This window comes from Rhipicephalus microplus, unplaced genomic scaffold, assembly GCF_043290135.1.
Source record: "Rhipicephalus microplus isolate Deutch F79 unplaced genomic scaffold, USDA_Rmic scaffold_14, whole genome shotgun sequence".
Taxonomy (NCBI): domain Eukaryota; kingdom Metazoa; phylum Arthropoda; class Arachnida; order Ixodida; family Ixodidae; genus Rhipicephalus; species Rhipicephalus microplus.
The window spans coordinates 36411767-36432059 of NW_027464587.1; the positions used below are offsets into that span (position 1 = coordinate 36411767).

The 20293-nt window shown below is 47.0% G+C and overlaps 1 protein-coding gene across 1 annotated transcript in view; it reads right to left on the reverse strand.

The window, feature by feature from the left end:
• Positions 1 to 554: 554 nt before the first annotated feature.
• Positions 555 to 20293, reverse strand: part of LOC142784404 (kelch repeat and BTB domain-containing protein 8-like) — a 251110-nt gene continuing 231371 nt past the window's right edge. The window contains exon 4 of the mRNA XM_075882772.1: positions 555 to 764. Coding sequence (XP_075738887.1) covers positions 555 to 764 — 210 coding nt within the window. The remainder of the gene's footprint in view (positions 765 to 20293) is intronic.

Below are 20293 nucleotides of genomic sequence, written 5' to 3' on the forward strand. Positions count from 1 at the left end.
GGCCGTAGACTGAGTCACACATCACCAAGTAGTTCAATGCTCAAAATAATGAAAATTATGAAAACACTGGCAATGCTGTCACCTGTAGCTGGTCTCACGCTCGCCCTAAAGTCGGGTTGGTGCGTCGTTTCATCTATGCCAATGAAATTCGGTAAAATAAATGTCGCTTGCCAACCTCAAGGCAGGAAAAAAAATTCCTGCTCCATCCTAACATTTTCTTTGGGAACTCATGCAGCCTTTTCTGATATCACGGCCCTCGTAGCACCATTTATTTAGAGCACAATAGGTTGCTGAGAGTTGTCCAAACGGTAATGTTACTTCCGACACAGAGCGCAACTGTCATCATTCATTTATAGAGATCAGAGAAGATGTGTTCAATTCAGTGATGTCATTAAAGGATTCGACTAGGTAATCAGGTATTTGATTTCTCATCTCCCATAAAAGGCGACCTCAAAGTTATTTAAAAATGAATTAGGAACGCGCGAACGCAAAGTTAGCATGCTAAGACAATATGAAATTCCGCATGAGGCTCGAGTAGGGTCATGTGTGACATGTTACCTGTGAGCTGCAATAGCGTCCGCGGAGAGTATCTCGCATACTTGGTCAGCGCTGAGCTCTAAGAACTCTGGACAGCCGACAACCAAGTGAAACTTCGCCAAAATGGTCTTGTAGGCACGCTGCCACGCAGGCTTGGTGCCAAGCTTTTTGCCAGACACATACACGAAGACAGCGTGAACGGGATCTTCGGGAGAACTCGTCAGTACCTGCGTCACGAAGCAGAGGCTGGTGTTCTTGGTAAACATACCACTCACATGCCCTTACGCTTCATTTCGCTGCAATCCTAATATATGAACCGAATTCATGCTTTTAACACAAATAAAATACTGAATAATTCACACAGTTGTTGTTTTCACAGCAAATATATTATGTTACATATATCATTTTTGAAGGCATTACTCGTTTATGCTACTGGCACAGACTGTTTTTGTGCAAAAGCATAGCTGCGCTTGCTAGGAAGTGCATATCTGTGCTATATTTTAGGCAGCCTTGTGCATTATTGGCTGATGTTTTTTACGGGTGTCAAAGCAATTTTTTTTTGTTTTTTTACGTGGTAGCGCTATATAAAGAAGCAACCACCCCAGCAAAACCCACCTCAAGTGCACAGAACTTCGCTCTAGTTCTTAAGGCGTTATTCGAACCCTGGCCTCGCCACAATAGTCTAGTGGCTAAGCTACTCAGCGGGTGACCCGCAGTTCTCGGGATTGAATCCCAGCTGCGAGGACAGCGTTTTCGATAGAGGCAAATTGGTGTAGGCCCGTGTGCCCAAACTTGAGCACACGGTAAATAATCCCATGCAGTCTAAATTCAGTAAGCCCTTCACTACGACGTCTCTCGTAATTATACGGGGGTATTGAGAGCTTAAGCCCCACATTTCAATTATCGAACACTAGCGTAAAAGTCGACCAGCCGCTTTGACTTAATTTATGAACCAGGAGAGCGAGTGGCGTCTACGAGCTATTTGCGACACACAGAACCATTGTAGTGGTCGTTTCGTTCCAGTTCAGCGTAATTTATTCATTTCCACATCCTAAAAATCATTAACGCTATTTTCTACTAGAAAACAAACACATGCCATGGTTACCCAGTGACTGTGGTGTCACACTATTGAGTACGAGAGCGCTGGAGTGCGATTCTCGATGCAACAACTCTGTGCATTAGTCCGATGCACGTTTAGCTACTCAATAGAAGACCAGGCCTGACGTCATGGCGCTCTTGTGCAACAAGCCAACAACCTCCAGAAAATGTTCCAAATAGGTTTTACTGGGGCATATTCGATTTTTACTTCTAGAGCATACACATATAAATCCACATTCCATACAAATTTCATGCACTTTGAACCGATGGTAGCCAGCGTAGGGGCAGCACACCGGTGAACGCAAGTGACCGATGTGCCACTCCTGCCCCTAGCTACACCACTCGATTTTAGTGCGTGGAATTTGGTTTCCCACATAGAAACGCTGCACACAAAAACTCAATATTTTATAACAATGCGTGTTTGTTAAATGTGTACTAAATAAACACGTCTTACTTTGAAAATTGTATAAACCTATGTGAGTATATATTTTAATGAAATTTCGAGGCCTTTGAGCAAGACCAGAAATAACTATTAAAGACGATAGTCTTTCTTGGGGACCTTCGATGGAAAAACTTGTGTCTATCTGTCTGTCTGTCTGTCTGTCTGTGTCTGTCTGTCTGTCTGTCTGTCTGTCTGTCTGTCTGTCTGTCTGTCCGTCCGTCCGTCCGTCCGTCCGTCCGTCTGTCTGTCTGTCTGTCTGTCTGTCTGTATGTCTGTACAATTGTCTGTTTGTCCACCCTAACGATACCTCAAACGGCACCAAACGGCCAACCCCATCCGCAGTGCCCACCAATATTGCTCAAGGTTTAGCGTTCATAGTTGTGCAATTGTCAATTAAATCAATTATTGCGCATATCTGAGGTGCCACAACAACAATTCAATGTTTTCTATGTCTGCCTTTATACTAGAAGAGGCACACACAAGTAACTCTAATGAATGAAGCGTTTGATCACGCTGCACTTACAGTGCAACGTGATGCTCAAAAAGGTTTTTCCAACGCTTTTCTTTGACGTCACGGTAACGGCCCTTGCCCGTCACTTTGCCTTCTACACCTTATCACCTCCGAGACTGGCGCACATCTTTCTCCGCGGGCTGCACGCCTTCTTTTTCGTAGATAACTGCCAGATAACGCTCTTGTTTAACGTGCCCAGATGCGCTTGGTCGCCTCCGTTACACGCTCGAGGCACTCTAACGCAGCGCCTTCAGAATACCATTCACCGATTTTCTTGCGCAGAACATCAAATAAACGTTTTGTTCATTCTCTCGCGACGCAAGGCTATCGTCTTGTGACGACATTTACAGTGTAACTTGCATATTTGGGCCAATTTTTTACATACAGAAACAACCTATTTTAGTTCATTTTGTTAAACTTAACCCGAATAAAAGAATGTTTGCGGCAGCCCTTCTTCCCTTCTCTGTATCTGTAAGCTAGCAAAATGAGAGAACGCAAGCTTCACACACCTACAACATTGTTGACCCTCTGAGTACCTTTCTGCGTGACTATATGTTCCCTCAAATTTTATGTGCCGCCTGCTACCTAGACAACAAATATACGCGAGTATGAGTACAGCTTACGAAAAGCACTTTTAGCCTAAGCACGGTGCTGCATAACTGGCAATAGAGTGTCTCACTTCATATTAATTTTGTACAAACGAGTAGTTGCAAAGGAGAGACAACGATAGGCGTTGCGAATGCAGTGAGTGTGGAGTTTATGTTGTCTCCACCATAGTTGTGCTGCTTGACTCACATGCTATGATGGTAGTTCCTGCTAATTACAAATTGCACAACAATCTAAGACTAGAACGGAAGTTACGAACATCAACACTTACGGGATTCTCATTATTTTTCGAGTCATGTTTCACAATAAATGTGGGTCATTACTGTTGTTGCACGTTGGGTTTAAATCGTATGTGACACAAGTGTCAATAACAGAGCACTTAATTCGCAGAAGCACTTGTGCTGCGCAAAGGTCACTAGGCAACAATGCACAATCGAATAAGTCGAATTATTGTTCGGTCAGTGTGATAGACGAACCATTAATATACTTGTCATTCCTCTGCCCAGCGTCAAATACGCTGATTCCAATTTCCCCAATTCTGCGTTTTCCCAAAGGAAAGTAACTGATTTTTTTAGAATGCATTGCTATTAAAGCACCTGTCACGTTTCTGGCATTGTTATAATGTTCACAATGCCAGTTATTCTGGTAGTGACCGCTTCCACAAGATAGCGGTAGACAAGACACTGGCTGACTGAATGACAAGCTACGTAATTACAATGTCAAAAACGTGGCAGGTGGTTTCTTAACAATGCACTATAGAAGTGCAGTCGCTATACTTTGTTCAACACGTGCCAAATTGTTATAACAAGTGGCTTATACGCGAGAGTATAGATGCGCAGAAGATTTAAAAGAGTGCATGTCCGCTGAACCTTGCAAGACGATTTGGCGGACATTGATGCGAAGATTGTCAACGACCGCAATCCACTAGCTTTGGCTGCCAAGCGCATCGGAAGTACCACCGCAGTGATCGTGGCCTTCGATGGACATCGTGTGTCCAATTTTGTGCGATACGGATCGGTGCTACTTCAATGTACACTATACCGTAGACAGATACTTGCTACGCCTGCGGTCGGCTCGGCCATCGAGCGGACGTGTGCCCGAACCCTGGAGACTTTATCTGCAGAGGCTGCAGCGTGCCGAACCCCGAAAAAGAACACCGCTGCACACCAACATGCAAGCTTTGCGGAGGAGCCTACCTCGCTGCCGACAGGGAATGTAAAGAACGCTACCACATTCCATACGTGGTGCACCGACGACGATGGCAGCGAGCACACTCGACGCGACACAACAGTTACGAAGCAATGAACGAGTTAAACGCAACCGCTGACGACGACCAGGTCTCGAAGCTTTCTACCGACGGTCGATCCGATGGCAGCCGATCCCGGTCCCGATCCCGGAGTCGTCCCAGGAACCGCACCATGCGTGTATCGAGGTCCCAGAGCCACCCTCGGACCCATTCCCGCAGCGCACGAAGTGAGACCCCAATCAGATCTATATCGCGAGGCTACTCCAGGTCCTGTTCTGGCTCACGTCACGGTTCCCGTTCAGGTTCCCGGCCTGGGTCACGCTCCGGCTCCCACTCTGGTTCCGGGCCTCACGCCGGTTCCAGGCCTCACCCCAGTCTCACCGGGGTCTCGCGTCAACGATCGCCTAGCCCATCGGCACCACCATCACCAGGCAACGCCAACAAGAATAAGCGGGGACCTCTCACTTGGGCGGACGGCATCTGGAGAAAAGTAAACACTACATCACAGGTAGAGTAGGGTTCACTCCCAGAGCATGATACACACACCACATCTTAGATAGCGATCTTAAAGCACGAAAATGTGTTGATGAAAGAAACGATACGCAAACTCAAGGTCGCAATTGCCGAACTAAAAACTGACAGAAACGCACGCGCTGCTACGCCCACAACCGACACCGACGACAATGCAGTCGCCCCTTTGCAGCCGCAACCCGTAGGCGCCGGTAACGATGACGGCGAGAGCGCACACAAGAAACGCGCGGTCGCCCACGACCAGCCACCTTTAAAGGCAGAGTTAGACAACATTAAGATCCCGCTATCAGCGATTAAGGAAAGCCTTCGCTTTCTTGCCGAAAGCATGGCTCTCGTGCTGTCTACCCTCACGGCACACGGTAATCGTTTGGGCCAAGTGGAGCAGTATCTTGATCACGTAGTCACCCCAGCCGTTGCCGCGGGTAAGCCGTTGTCGCAACGTACAGCCGTGCCCAGTCCACCGCATCACGCCGTCCTAATGCACCCACCGGGTGCTCCGGCCGACTCCTAAATGCTTCAAGATGGCCAGGTCGATTGACGAGTTGCAAATCTGGCAATGGAACTGCAGGAGCTTCACCCACAAGAAAGCTTTCCTGCAGCAATACTTCCGTAGCAACGAAGCCAACCCTCACATTATGCTAATACAAGAGACTGTAGTACCAACCGCCACGTTTTCCGGATACCAGTGGTTGCCCGGCCCCTCGGGAGGATGCGGTATCGCCACCCTGGTCGCTAACAAGATTACCTGCACAGCACACGGTCTCAATGTGCCCGAAATCGAACACGTTATGGTCGAAATTCTGCCTTGCAACATATCGCAACAAAGCGTGTACATGCTCTATGTATACAATAGTCCCAGCCACCATAGATAAATATTTACATGCTTGTTCCAGAAAGCTGTCCGTTTCGCGGGGCCTAACCCGCTAGTAATTGCAGGCGATATTAACGCCGCGCATAGTGCGTGGGGCTACACGTACGACACACCCAAATGTAACGAGCTTTGAAAAAATGCGAATGGCATGGGCCTTATTCTCATTACGGACAAGGCCTTCCCCACATGCACTGGTACGTCCACGCAAAGAGATACTACGCCGGATCTATGCTTCGTCAAGAATATCTCTGACACCCGCTGGTCCATCCTCGCGGTAGATCTCGGTAGCGACCACTTCATACTGGCTGTACACCTCCCCACAGTAAGCAGGAAGACCAAGTCGTACACGTGGGTCGACTGGGACCTCCTTTGTAAGACCCGCGCAGAACGACCTCCTCCCGATACCCCACCGAGCCTCGAAACGTGGACGGTACAGCTCAAAACTGATGTAAGCAAGGCAACCGTAACTATCAGCACAGACCTTCCAACGAAAAGTATGGACAGTCGTCTCGCCCACCTACTTGAGGCCAGTCTCTATTGGCCCGGTGGAAGGGTCAGCGCCTTAATCGGAGGTTACGCAAACGCATATCTCAGCTGAACAAGACCATGATGGATCACTGCCGCATCCTTTCAAAAGAGCAGTGGGACGAAATTTGTAACTCGATTGATGGTCAGGTTCGAAATGGCAAAACGTAGAACTCACTCAAACACCTCCTCAATGAAACCAACACCCACACAAATCAGTGTCATTCGATAGTGAAGATACTTCATCAGGCTAAACGGACAGTGTCACCGGAAGATGTTGTCAAGAACCTCGTGGAAAAATATATCCTGCTTCCCACGGGCCCTGTGACACCTCACCCTGATTATTCTGGCAGCGACAACACTAACTTAGATGCCGACTTTTTTATTGAAGATGAGCGCCGAGCTCTCCGTGAGCTCAATGGTCGCGCAGCCCCTGACCCCGATGGCATCACCAACAAGCTCCTACGCAACCTGGACGATTCCTCCGTCACTTACCTAACAGACACTATCAACGAAATATGGAAAAAGGGTGAGATACCCGATGCCTGGAAACTAGCTCACACGGTTCTTATACCCAAAATGGGAAAGGCGCCGAACCTAGATAACCTACGCCCCATATCTCTATCGTCGTGTGTGGGCAAAGTGGCTGAGCACATCGTCCTCAACAGGGTCGGTCGATACCTTGAAGATAGCGACTGCATCCCTCACCACATGATTGGCTTCCGACCAGAGTTATCTACTCAAGACGCCATGTTACTCTTAAAGCATCAAATTTTAGATGGCGGAAACATTCGGGACACTGGTGCAATACTCGGTCTCGATTTAGAAAAGGCCTTCGATAAAATAACGCACTCGTCAATTTTGAAAGCGATCGCAGCCCTCGGCCTAGGTCATCGATTTTACTACTTTATCCGCTCTTTTCTCACTCGACGCGGAGCCGTCCTCCGCGTAGGAGATCTAGTGTTGAAAGAAGTGTAGCTCGGACAGCGGGGCACTCCTCAGGTATCCGTCTTTTCGCCCACGCTCCTCAACCTCGTGATAATCGGGCTTTCCGAACGACTTTCGAAAATCGACGGGCTAAATCACACTATATATGCAGACGATGTAACCATATGGTGCTCCACAGGGTCGGACGGCTTCATTTATTCCGCCCTGCAAGAGGCTATCGACACCGCCGAGTCTTACCTCGACCACACTGGTCTCAGGTGCTCACCCGCGAAGTCGGAGCTGTTGATATATTTGCCCAAACGCCGGGGTGCCAAGCCCAAAAGGTGGAAACCTCCGGCGGAACGCAATATCACCGTCCACACCAGAGATGGTCGTACTGTACCCAGGGTAGACACCATCAAGGTCCTCGGCATGATCATCGAGTCCCGCGGAACCAACACCCATAGAGTACACAAGCTCAGGACTAAGACTGAGAATGCCATACGACTCGTACGTACAGTCGCCAACAGGCACCATGGCCTCAAAGAAGACAACCTGTTGCGTCTCGTACACGCGTTTGTTTTGTGCCATTTTACCTACGTTGCCGCTATACACAAATGGCTACGTGCTGAGCGCGATCAACTCTATGCGCTTTTTTGCAAGGTGGTCAAACAAGCCCTTGGCCTTTCTATCACCACTCCAACGTACAAACTCCTCAAGCTTGGCGTACATAACACGCAAGAAGAGATCGCCGAAGCTCAGGAACGCGTGCAATTGGCCCGACTCACCACCACCAAGGCGGGCCGCCATATTCTGCGCGAGCTCGGCTTCTTCTCCTCGAGGGCCAGGGACCCTCCAGAGTTGACCCACATTCCCCGTGAAATCCGCGACCTTGTCACGATCGCTCCCATTCCACGAAATGTACACCCCGAATACAACAGAGGCAGGCGCCTTGCGCGGGCGACCGCCATTGTCAAGCGCATAGACATGGAAGCGGACAACGTCTCGTTCGTGGACGCCGCTGCCTATAGCAACAACCAAGCCTTCGCCGCGGTCGCGGTATCATCCGCGCAGCAGACTGTTAACTCAGCCACAATCCTCACCCGAAACCCCGAAGTAGCGGAGCAAGTAGCTATAGCTATAGCTATGCTCGACAGCGAATGGGAATTCATCTACAGCGACTCCAGGCCGGCCATCAAAGCCTTCGAACGCGGAGTCATCTCCGACCAGGCGTTACGCATCCTGCGCAATGCGGACCCAAGTGCCCTGAAGCACCACACTGTCATCTGGTTCCTCGCCCATCTCGGCCAGGTGCCGGGTGCCCTATCCAACCAAAACGAGATCGCCAATGATGCAGCGCGCGCACTTACCAACCGCGCTGCCACAGGGCAACCTCATCTTGCTGGACTGGATACCAATCGGGATGCACCAATTACGCACAATGAAATTACAAAGCACTTTTACTTGGAACGCCGCATTTTTCCACCCCCACATCAGAAACCTAACCGACCGCAGGCATTAACCCTACGCCTATTACAGACACACACGTGCCCAAACCTTGCCACGCTTCACGTTTATTATACCGATGCATACCCCAGCGACACATGCCTATCATCTGGACACACAGCGACACTCGCACACATGCTCTGGGAGTGTAGAACAACTCCTCCCGACTCTACTTCAAGCAAGTGGAAGAGGTCCCTCAGGAGCTCACTTCGTGCTGACCAGCAATGGGCCGTCCAGGAGGCCCACGAAGCGACCGCAAGGTACTCCCTGTCGGTCCCTACGTAGGAGACGCCCGCTACGCGCTAAGCGCGTCCTGCAGGACTGAAATAAAGTTTTTTCATCCTATTCCAGTGCATTATAATGTCCCTATAACGCTGACAGTAAAAGTATTCAATTTCTTGGTTGTCCGTTGTGTTCCTTAAACATTTTATGTTACTTCTGCTCAGCAGATGTGCTCATGAGTTGCACCTGTAGAAGCAGTCTGCGGTTCAAAAAATAAGTTATTGGAAGTAGTGCTATGTAAGTTCGTACGTGTTCCTTTGTTGTGGGGTACGTTGTCTCTAGCGCACCTGCACCGTTCATAAGAATTGATTGATATGTGGGGTTTAACGTCCCAAAACCACCATATGATTATGAGAGGCGCCGTAGTGGAGGGCTCCGGAAATTTCGACCACCTGGGGTTCTTTAACATGCACCCAAATCTGAGCACACGGGCCTACAACATTTCCGCCTCTATCGGAAATGCAGCCGCCGCAGCCGGGATTCGAACACCGTTCATGAGAAATTCTTTTAGAGTTACTCAGAATATGTGTGCCTTTCTTTGGGTACATAAACATGCATAAAAATATTGATCTATAAAACAGGTACATAATAAATTGATTACAAGAATAGTTGAACAAACAGTGCAACTCTACTGGGTCAAACTTTATGTGGCTGTTCCGCTCACCGAAGAACAACAACCTACTCCGAGTTGAAGGAATAGAACTTCTCAATTTCACTAGTTGTCCAACCAGCACTATCCGTTTCTCGCGAGGTATTTAATTATTAAACGCGTGGGCAATGTTAGAACTGAGTTTTGAGCCTATAAGCTATTTCGCACTCTTTGGACAAATTATAGTTTTTTCGCAGCCAAAGACATATAAAATTAAATTAAATAAGTTGAGTGGACACGATAGTAATGCAAGACAAGGCAGAATGGCGCGCACCTTGAAGGTGAATTGATGTTGAAGAAAAACGTGAAGCAAAACGGAAAGGCACGCGAGTAGATACTGATTAATAGTGGCGTAAAAGTAGCGCAAAAAAAGACGAAGACAAGGCGTTAAATGCTTCAATAGAAAATATTTACTTAAACTTGACGCTCGAAAGTGTCTCCGCTTGCGCATTATGGGAAAGGCAAACGGCAAAATCCTGAACAGGAACGCACGTCTTTGAAAAGCATACCAGGGAGTTTCAGAATACTGTTTTCAAGCACTGCGGGCGTTGCGGGCGCCATATAAGTTTGAGAATAGCGTTTGCCTTGCTGCTAACCGCAACGGACGATCGCAGCGACGCCATAGACTCGAAAATAGCGCTAGCGAACCACATGTAGGCCGCCATCACCACCCGCAGCGCTTGCGGGCCACGTGCAGGCCGCAATTACCGCACGCAATTTCGGATTTTTCGCGTGCGGTCCGCAAACGCGAAAGCCGGCTCACGTTACGACGCATGCGCAGTGGCAGCGACCGCACCACAAGGGCCCGCGGTGCGCTATTCTGAAACTCTCTAATAACGCTATAGGGCATCCATGTTATTTAGTAATTTTTCTTTGGCCATATCAGAAAAGAAAGTTATACTACTCAAACAAGGAGGGTGGGCAGTAAGAAGTGGGAGGTTGAAAGACGTCTTTTTGTACTGCTCTTTGCGTTTCGGTCTGCCAATGATGCGTAAGCGCGGGTGTTTGTCGAGCTTCCAAGCTAAGATACATGTATATCTCTGCTGAAACAACAAAGCTTTCAGGTGTAAGTGCTTGTTGTGTTCAATTTCATGTCTTCGTCTTTTCTGCGCTTCTTTTACGCTACCACGAAGTTGTGGAATTCATTACTCATATCCCTCGTATAGGGAGTGGTGACGTTCTTCATGGTTTAACATGCGTGAACAGCCAGAGGATGTCATGAATTGTGCAGACAAGACAGAAAAATTCGAATGATTCGCACGTAACTTTGCATCTTTGGAGGTCGTTTAGGGGTCATTCAAATGTATTTCTTTACGCATAGGAACGCAATCTTCCTTTCGATAAAAACGTCTCCCAGTTACAAAGATTTTTACATCCAGGCCCTTAAAGCGTCATAACTAATTTCTGCCTGCCTAATAACCATACGAGGTCTCAACGTCACGAAACCACCATAATATGAGAGATGGGGGAGTGAAGAGCTCCGGAATTTTTCACCCCTTCTGGTGCAAATAAATCTGAGTACATGGGCATCAAACCATTCCAGTTTCACTGAAAATGCCTTGGCCGAGTTTTGATCTGGGCATCTGTGGGTCGGCAGCAAAGCACCATCAGCACTACAGACCACCGTAGCGGGTAATTGTTGCTGCCAGATGCATTGAACTGTTCTCGTATACACACGTGCGCAATCAGTGGGCGCCACTGAGTACATACATTCTGCAACAAAGATGTACTGAAGATGCAGGCGGTCAAATGGTGCGTCACTTCGAATTGTGCAAAAGCATTTAAGACCTATCTGCTGATATTTTAAAATACGTGACGCGCAACGTCACACGTATACAAGGAAGATTACGGTAAATCAGAATCAACATATTTAGCTTTTACTTTCATGCACTGTTACTCTGATTTGCTTGCGCTTATATGCTGCAAAGGAGGCAGAGTACGCCACTTAGTTACTGCCTGCCATGCTGATAATGCATTTCCGGCCAATGCACTAGAATAATATTGTCACAGAGTTGTGATATGGCCGAAGAGAGTCACCTACACATCGAAGATGAAACTGTTTATTCAAGCCGAACCAGAAGATGAAAACTAAAGTTACAGCGAGGCACTGGCAATGATAGTGGCGGGCAGTGCGTCAGCCGTCGATCAAATAACAAGCGCGAAAGCGTGTCGGCATTTATACTCTTGCCATGGAATATTGTAGCCATGGAATATTGCGGTGGAATATTGCCATGGAATATTGTAGTCATTGGGAATCAACATATTTGCACAGCGCAAGACAACGACTAGTTACGACGTAACTACATAGGAAGAGGCAAGCACAGAAAGAGCGCCGACTTCAACTTGAATTTATTAGCAGAAACGCTGGAAATATATTTTCGTGACACAAAATCACTACTCAATCACACAACCTGTATCACATCAAGACAATCGTCATCTCATTATATAATTAAAATGCCACAGCTGAGCACAAATTCACGACCTATTGTGTCAAAGTCAAAAAACTCGATTTTTTTTAGTCAGAGCAAGCGGAAGCATGCTGATACATCAATCACCCAGCATTTGCATTTAATTGGCCTCCATAATCTCTCGTATTAGCTGGTGACGGTGTTTGGCTACAACAGTGAACTTTCGATTTCCGGTCTGCAACCACAATTTATACAATGGTTGCCAAAATGACCTTGCAGATCTGAGTATACATTGTAATGATGCTCCTTTGGGCGCTCATTCAGGCACCGGCTCGCTTTGATGGGCAAACACGTTTTGTTGATTCCCAATCACCAACTAGCCCAAGCATCTGTCTTATCAAGGTACATTTTTAGTATGTCGGTCTGTTTCTTGTGTTTCCCTGCTGATCCTTGTCACCTCGCCAACCTCATTGCCATTGCTGAGTGCCAAGCGCGCACTTTTGGTTATTGCTTACGCCTCAAGTTACTACCGCCTGAAGTGAAGCTGTTGTTCGGAGGCCTCACCGCTTCGACGGGACATGGCACTTGAATTTGCAAAATTCTTCGCTTGGAATAGAAACGTCCAGCGCGCCAGCTTCGGGACGTGATGTTCTTTCAAGTGAACAGTACCGACAGCCCTTGAAGGGCCAATAAAGAGTGGCTGGAGTTTTGCGTCTACACTGCCAGAATGACCTATCTCATCTAGCAACATAAACTGACTCACCTTTGGGCCATCACACTAAGGAAGAAACCCTCACCGAGCAACCCAATCTACACTTCATGTGTGATGCCCATCCCGGACTGCGTACAGCGTGTGTTAAGCTTGGGTCTCAAGTTCACTACACAACCTCAGCTGGCACCTCCGAAAGGGCTGACTCTTGTAAGGCAAGTAGCCAAACGGTAACCCGGGGCCGAAACAGATATATGTGTAGCTGAAGACATTCAGGTTCTGTCGCAGTTTACATTAGACCCCCATAACCTGCCTTTTCACTGTGTTGTCACGTTTTTCAAAGAGCCTAGCCTTGTTGACCGCAGATAAGGATGGGGGTTTTGCTGTGTTGCCGAATGAAGTGCTCCGCTCAAAACCCAGCAATGCTACAAGTTCCGTGTTCGAATGACGAAGCGACTTAACGCTGACAAATGTAAAAACTGAAACCAAGAAGTTGTGCCACGCACTCAAAGTAAGTGGGCTTGTAAGATCTATTGACAAATGCAAGAAGCTTGCCTTAGATTTATTTTTTACGGTCAAGACTCATAAAGTAGACTGGCCGCTTCGAGTCATTGTTCCGGAAAATGAGACGTGGCAGAAGGAAGTGGCCTTGTTTTTACAAGATAATCTGAAATTGCTGACCAACGACGACCCTTCTCTGGTGAAAAATTGTAATTACATCATTTCATTTATTTCACATAACAACAATAGCTTAAGTGCCTGCTTCAATCATATCAAGGATCATTACTACTGCTTACCACATGACACGCTACTACGGTGCGTTGAGGACTGCTTTGACAACAGTCAGTGACTTTCCTGAGCTCGTTAGCTTTTACTTAAATACAACGTTTGTATCTTGGAACGAAAGCACATTTATCAAAAAAGAGGAGTGTGCATCGGTTCATGCATTGCATCTGTTTTAGGTGACAATTTTCTCGCTCACCATGACCGACTCTTGGCTAGCCGCCTTGAAAGAACGGCTGTCGTAAAGGTGTTTCGTTTCATTGATGATTCTCATAGGCTTTTACACTGCGAGGATCGGGGCTTCAAAGCTGCCGTTTCAAACATGTTATGTCTTTTCTATTAGTGCACGGCACCTTTTGTTCTGACGCATGAGCTTCAGCGGAATGCTTCGTTAAGGTTTTTAAATTGAGATTCAACGATTCTTGTGATCACCTTTGCTGGAAACATGAGCCTAGAGGAAGCAAACCTCTTCTACCGTATTTGTCAGCTCATTCAAAGCTCGTAAAAAGAGCGACCGCTAAATATTGTTTAAGATGTGCCCTGCGAAAGCCTTGCGCCCACTCGCTAATCAGCAGTTTCGTTGAGCAGGCTTACCGTCTGATCAGCGCTGTTTTCCCCGACCTTGTGCTGGTTTAGGTGGTGGAAAAGCTGCTTAGGGCAATTAAACAGAGACGAGGAGCCCCAGTGAACTGCGGAGCTAGTAGCTCAAAGCGCATGGCTGTGATTCCTTATCTACGTGATATCTCTCATAATTTGAAAAACATAGGTGATAAGATAGGTGTGAAGGGGGTTTTCTCTGCCCCAGAAAAGCTTTGCGTGCTCTGCAAACTGGTGCATGCGCAGTCCACACGAAGGAGTTCCTGCTAAATCAAACATAGGAGGCAGGCTATTCATACACTCTAAGGCAAAAGGGTGTTAAAATGGTGTGTGATTTGTCCTTTTGGGGACTAATAGGGCTACCACAACTATTAATTCTTTTAGGGACCAAGAGCATCGGGTCTAACAGCTAGTCTCCGCAGCCGAGCTCAAGGGACTTACATTTAGTCCTAACATTTACATCTTAGTGAGTAACCGTTACTCTCACAATTCACCTCATAGGACTAACATTTAGTCCCGAGTCACATTTGTACCTTATGAGACAAATGTGGATTCCCTTATTTACACCATACCGGGCAGCCGTTAGTTCTCACAGTTGCACCTCGCCGAACGAACGGTTGATCCACTCAAATACTTCAATCGGATGGACTTTTTATCCCCAGCTCATTGTTTTTTTGTTAATTTTGCGCCAGGCCTAATACTTTCTTCGCCTGTTTTTCTGCGCAGTGAGGAAAAAATTGCGTAGAAAAGAACACGCGAAAAAGTAGTTAGCCACCTACGTGTAACTGCTTTTGCAGTCACGGCAACAACGAAAGACAAAAGTAAGACATCGAAATCTTTTATTTTTCTACACACACATGAACTTTCTCTATTCTTTTAAGTGAATTCATGGTGAAGTGTACAAGTCTTGTTGTCACATCTTGTTCACTCCTTGTGGAGCTTCTCCGACGGAAGCAATAGACGACAGGCATTGCAGACGCCAGTGCACGCAGCCTTCTGCCTGTTGTGTTGCAACGGCTACAAGTACAATAATATAGTAAAAATAGTTAGACACACATGACAGAAGATGAAGATGCACGCATAGGACAAGTACGTGCACGTTAATATAAAAACATGCGTGTAAAATACCACACACAAATAACTTTACCTTCACATCTCGCACAGTCCTTCTGAAGCTGCTCTGACAAGAGAGATGGATGAAAGGCATCGCAGACGTGAGCGCACAGATTCTTCAGCACGGTGTGTGCCCACGGCTGCTGAATAAGTATGTAAAATAGTGAGTCACACGTGACAGAGATGAACACAAATGTATATGAGAAATACCTGGAAGGTGAAACGAAAACATACGTGAGATATGACATGCTAATAATTTCACCGTGATGTCACACATCGCGAAAAACTTATTTCGATCCCCGTAGCGCAACAGCTTAGGAGCGGCGGCCGCAATCACAACTCCGCGAACCACCGTGCCGCTAACAAGTCGGCGAGTTCTAAGCAAGCGAACGCGAGACCAAACTGGCGCTGCACGCGGAGTGTCTGCCGCCAGCGAACTTGGAACATGAGAGCGAGCGTACGCATGGCCGCCGCCACGAACAGCGCCGAGCTGGTTTGGAGCTAGCGCTGAAGAAATCGACCGTAATGCGGCCCTTTTCCACAAACTCTAGCGAGTGCAGCGCGCAAACGCGAGTCCGCCACCACGGCCAACTGACGACGCCGAGCTGCTTGCGACCGACTGACGGGAAAGCCAACTGTAATGGCGACCAATTTTCAGTGAGCTCCGATGCTAGCGAAAGCCCCGCAAGCCCGTGCTGGTGCACTTTCAGCGGGCGACATACTACAACCAAGCTCGTTACGAGAACCCGCAACGTGTTTTCGACGACTCCAAACACAGCAATGAGGTCCCAGCCTAATATTGTTAGCCCGGAGCTTATCGCAGCGGCAAAGACAGGTGAGCACTCGATTAGCGAGCGTACGGGAGGTCGACGGCAATGGCGGCCAATTGCCAGATGGTTGTAAAGCACAGGCAAACTGCAGACGCCCGAGCTGCCCTTTGTGGTGCATTTCGCATGCGATATACAACACGACCGAGCCCGTTGCCGGAAAGCCGGAGCATCGGTATCGCACACGCGACAAGTAGAGTGCAATAAAGAAAGATAACCTACTTGCTTAAGGATCAAGTGCTGATTTCTGCCCTGAGTCGGACTGAAGTATATATCCCATAGGCCTGCTGTCTTCTCGGCCACCATTGGCCTTCCCGGCTGTTGCTGTCATGTGTTGGTCATAACTATCTTGAAGCTGGAGATATACAGCGTGACGTGGTGACGTGTCGACGCTTGCTCTAGACTTCGTGGGTGCAGCGAAACGTAAAAGCAGCAGCCTACGCTCATTCAAGCGCACACACAAGCACTACGTCGTAATTCTTAGATTGTTGAATCCAGGCGGCCGTGGTCGAGCACTCCAAGCGCGACGCAATGCGAACCGTCCCCAGCAAAATACGGGGAAAGGCTGAGCCAGCAAAGAAAGAGAAGGATAGCTAGTCACCTTGGCAACGCATTTCGCAATGCCTGTGATCCCCGAGCAGTTCGTCCTTTTGGAGCGTGTATGGAGACTAAGTGGTTTGCGTGCGGCACGCTTTCTTCTGTGGTTGCTCCTCAACGGTCAATACGCTCATCGCGTGCGCCTGTTGGGCTCCGTTGCTCCTTTTTGGGTAATTTGCCTTGGAGTGTAGCATGCGTGATAGCCGTTGTTTATTTGCTCCCGTTGCCATGCGGCAAGATATAATTTGGGCGAAGGGGCCGGTGCCTGAATGAGCGTTTAAAGGAGCATCGTTACAATGTATACTCAGCTGTGCAAGTTCATTTGGGCATCCATTGTAGAGATTGTGGTTGCAGACCAGAATTCGAAAAGGGCACAGTTGTAGCCAAACACCGTCACCAGCTAATATGAGAGATTATGAGGGCAATCAAATGCAAATGCTGGGTGATTGATGTATCAGCATGCCTTCGCTTGCTCTGACTAAAAACGAAATCGAGTTTCTGGCTTTGACACTATAGATTGTGAATTTGCGCCGAGCTGTGGCATTTTACTCTTATAACGAGATGATTATTATTATTTTGCTGTGACGCAATAGGTTGCGCGATTGCGTGGTGATGTTCTGTCACGAGTATATATTTCCAGCGTTTTCGCTTATAAAGTTTCAGTTGAAGTCAGTGCTTCTTCTGTCCTTGTCTCTTCTTTACAATCGGGCTACTTTACGATCAGGCTACTTTACCCCGATTTTTTATCTTCGAAAGCTCCACTAGCCCTATCTTGTCGGTGGCATTGGAGGCTTTCATGGTTGGTTGTCTGTTAAGATGTTTGGTCTCCTGAGATAATTTGGAGTGCTCTGTCTAGTGAGTGTACCTCCGACTTTAATTAGACGCTCTTTGATGATAGTAGCAAGAATATCAGACCTGCGACGCAGCGAAAGGTGCTAAGAATCTCTGAGTCCAGACCGGCCACCATTGGAATCTCAACTTTACTACCTTGACCGCTAGAGTGCTATCTAGTGAGGCTAGTCTAGCTTTGCAAGTTAAGAAATTAGGGGGCTGTAAATGGTATTTACTAGGGCTCAGTGAATTCAGGAGGACACGCGATGCTTATATAGTGCTAAAGAATGGACACGCCTTATGCTACTGGGGTTTAGTTGACAGAAAAATACTGGAAGTGGGGTTTCTTATTCACAAGAATATTGCTGGCTACATAAAGTAATACTGTAGCTACAGGGAAAGAGTGGTAAGTATCAAAATTTGGTTTAACAAAAAGTGTAAGATGAAGGTAGTACAGAGCTACGCACTTACATCGAGCCGTGATGATCATTTGGTTGAACGCATCTATAGGACGTAGAGTCAGCCAATAATCAAGTCACAGTATACTATTCTGATGGACCATTTTAATGCCTGAGCAGGCAAGAAACAGGCCGAAGACTATGCGGTAAAAGAATATCGCTTTGGCTCTGGAGATGCCTGAGAGGAGTTATTAGTAGAGTTCACAGAACGTAATATTTTACCGTTCTTGAATACTTTGTTCAGAAAACAGCCCAACCTTAGGTGGGCATGGCGAAGTTACGATTCTGAAACTAAAAATGAAATATACTTCATTCCGTCTGCCCACCCATGCAATTACAGGACGTAAAAGTAGTTGGCAAGATCCGATGGAGTGACCATAGAGTGATAACAGCTCATATTTATCTAGAGGTAAACAAACAAAGCCACAATTTTATATATGAAAAGCCAAAAGATGAACTTGCGGTGAGGGGGAAAGTACATGAAGTTGAAGTTTTGCTTCAGAATAAATTCGTGGCACTAAACGAAAGAACGGCTGGACGTTAGTGTTGAAACACTGTACGATAATTTTACTACAATTTTGTTTATGTTACTGATATTGCTGGTAATGTGGATCGGCAGTTTGAAGCTCACCTCTTTGCAGACGGCTCTTTTTTATTTTTCTTGTTAAGAGCACCCATGAAAAACCATTCCTAAATGATACATTAAAGAAGTTTTACGATTGATGTGTAGCATAAGATATGCAACTCAACTTGAAAAATCTGTCTTCATGAGTGTCTCAACGAGGCTATCACCGACAAAATTTAATTACAAAGTCTGCAGTACAGAAATTCGGGGAGCAATGAATATAAAGTTTTAGGTGTTGCTATCACGCACAACCTAATTTGGAGTGACCATGTTGACAACGTTTGAAAATCATCTCTGCGAAAGTTTGGAATGCTACGGTGCATATTGAAACGGGCATAGCCACCTTGGATCACGTGGGTACAGTGCAGTACCCGTGCTAACTCAAATATATAAGATTGAGCGAGAGCTGCGTCTTGCAGCCCGCTCCATTTTCGCCAAATACAAAAGAATAAAATCGTAACTGCATTGATTTTAAGGGCCACTCTTCCAGGTTTAGCTTCACGCAGAAGTAGAGCCAGATTGAATTTTTTTACCAACTGTATCTTGGCATGGAAAACATGTATCACGGCCTTTGCTTGCGGCCTCCAGGCAAAGTATCGCCTTCATTCTCCCATCCCTACGTTGTGAGACCCTACGTATCAAGAGTCGATGTATGAAAGCATTCTTTCTTGATCAAAAAATTGAAGACTGGAATAAACTAAGCCCGGAAATATAACGTCGATATTCTTATCGTGTACATTTCAGTCCAGTTGCTCTGTATAAATTTTTCACGCGCTCCGTATACTTGTTCTTTTTCCTAGTTTGGATTGCGCTCTTTCTGCTATGATGATACTATGTTCTTATGCTGTTTGCATTTACGTTTTCTGTATTGCAAACTTTCCCATTTTGTGCTAGCCCGATAGCGCGAACATTCTTCAAAATAGAGAAACAAATAATAAATAAATAAATAAAGATCTTAGCGCTTGAATTTTCGCTCTTGCCGTGCAACGACTCCGCGCTGTTACAGCGAGTACTCCAGCTGTTTGAATGCGCGTTTCATTGTTCAGGATAATCACTTTCCTGAGATCAATTGCTTGCCGTCCGTTGATAATTGAATAGTCTGCACCAGTGTTCACTAAGGCATGGACCTGAACACCTTCAATCAGCACAGCTATGTAGAGTGTTACTCGGTCACTGTGTTCAGATGTGGGTGTCAGCGTTTTTTTGGTACAGCTCTCAAACTTCGACGAAATGCCTTCCGTGTTCTGTTGAAGCGTTGATGGGAGGTCTTCCACACTCTGAGTTCCAGTGACCTCGTTCCCGAAGGCCGGTGCTTTCAGTTGTCTCGATGGGGGATCGGGGAGCGTCCCCATGCCGTCACTCCAAACCCTGGCGCCATGGCTGCGGGTCTCCTTTGAGATGGTGACCCTGATTGTCATCATGTATAGGGTGTACGATGCTATGCGAGATATTCTTCGATGTCCCTTAGTATTTGACCGATTCGGGGACGTGGTGAATTCATAGAAAATGCGCGGAGTCAAAGTTGCCGGTATGGCCACCTGCAGTACATTGACATGCCTCACCGAACAGGTTGCAGAGGGGTTGTCCATCTGGCGCACGCCAGAGGTCAGACTT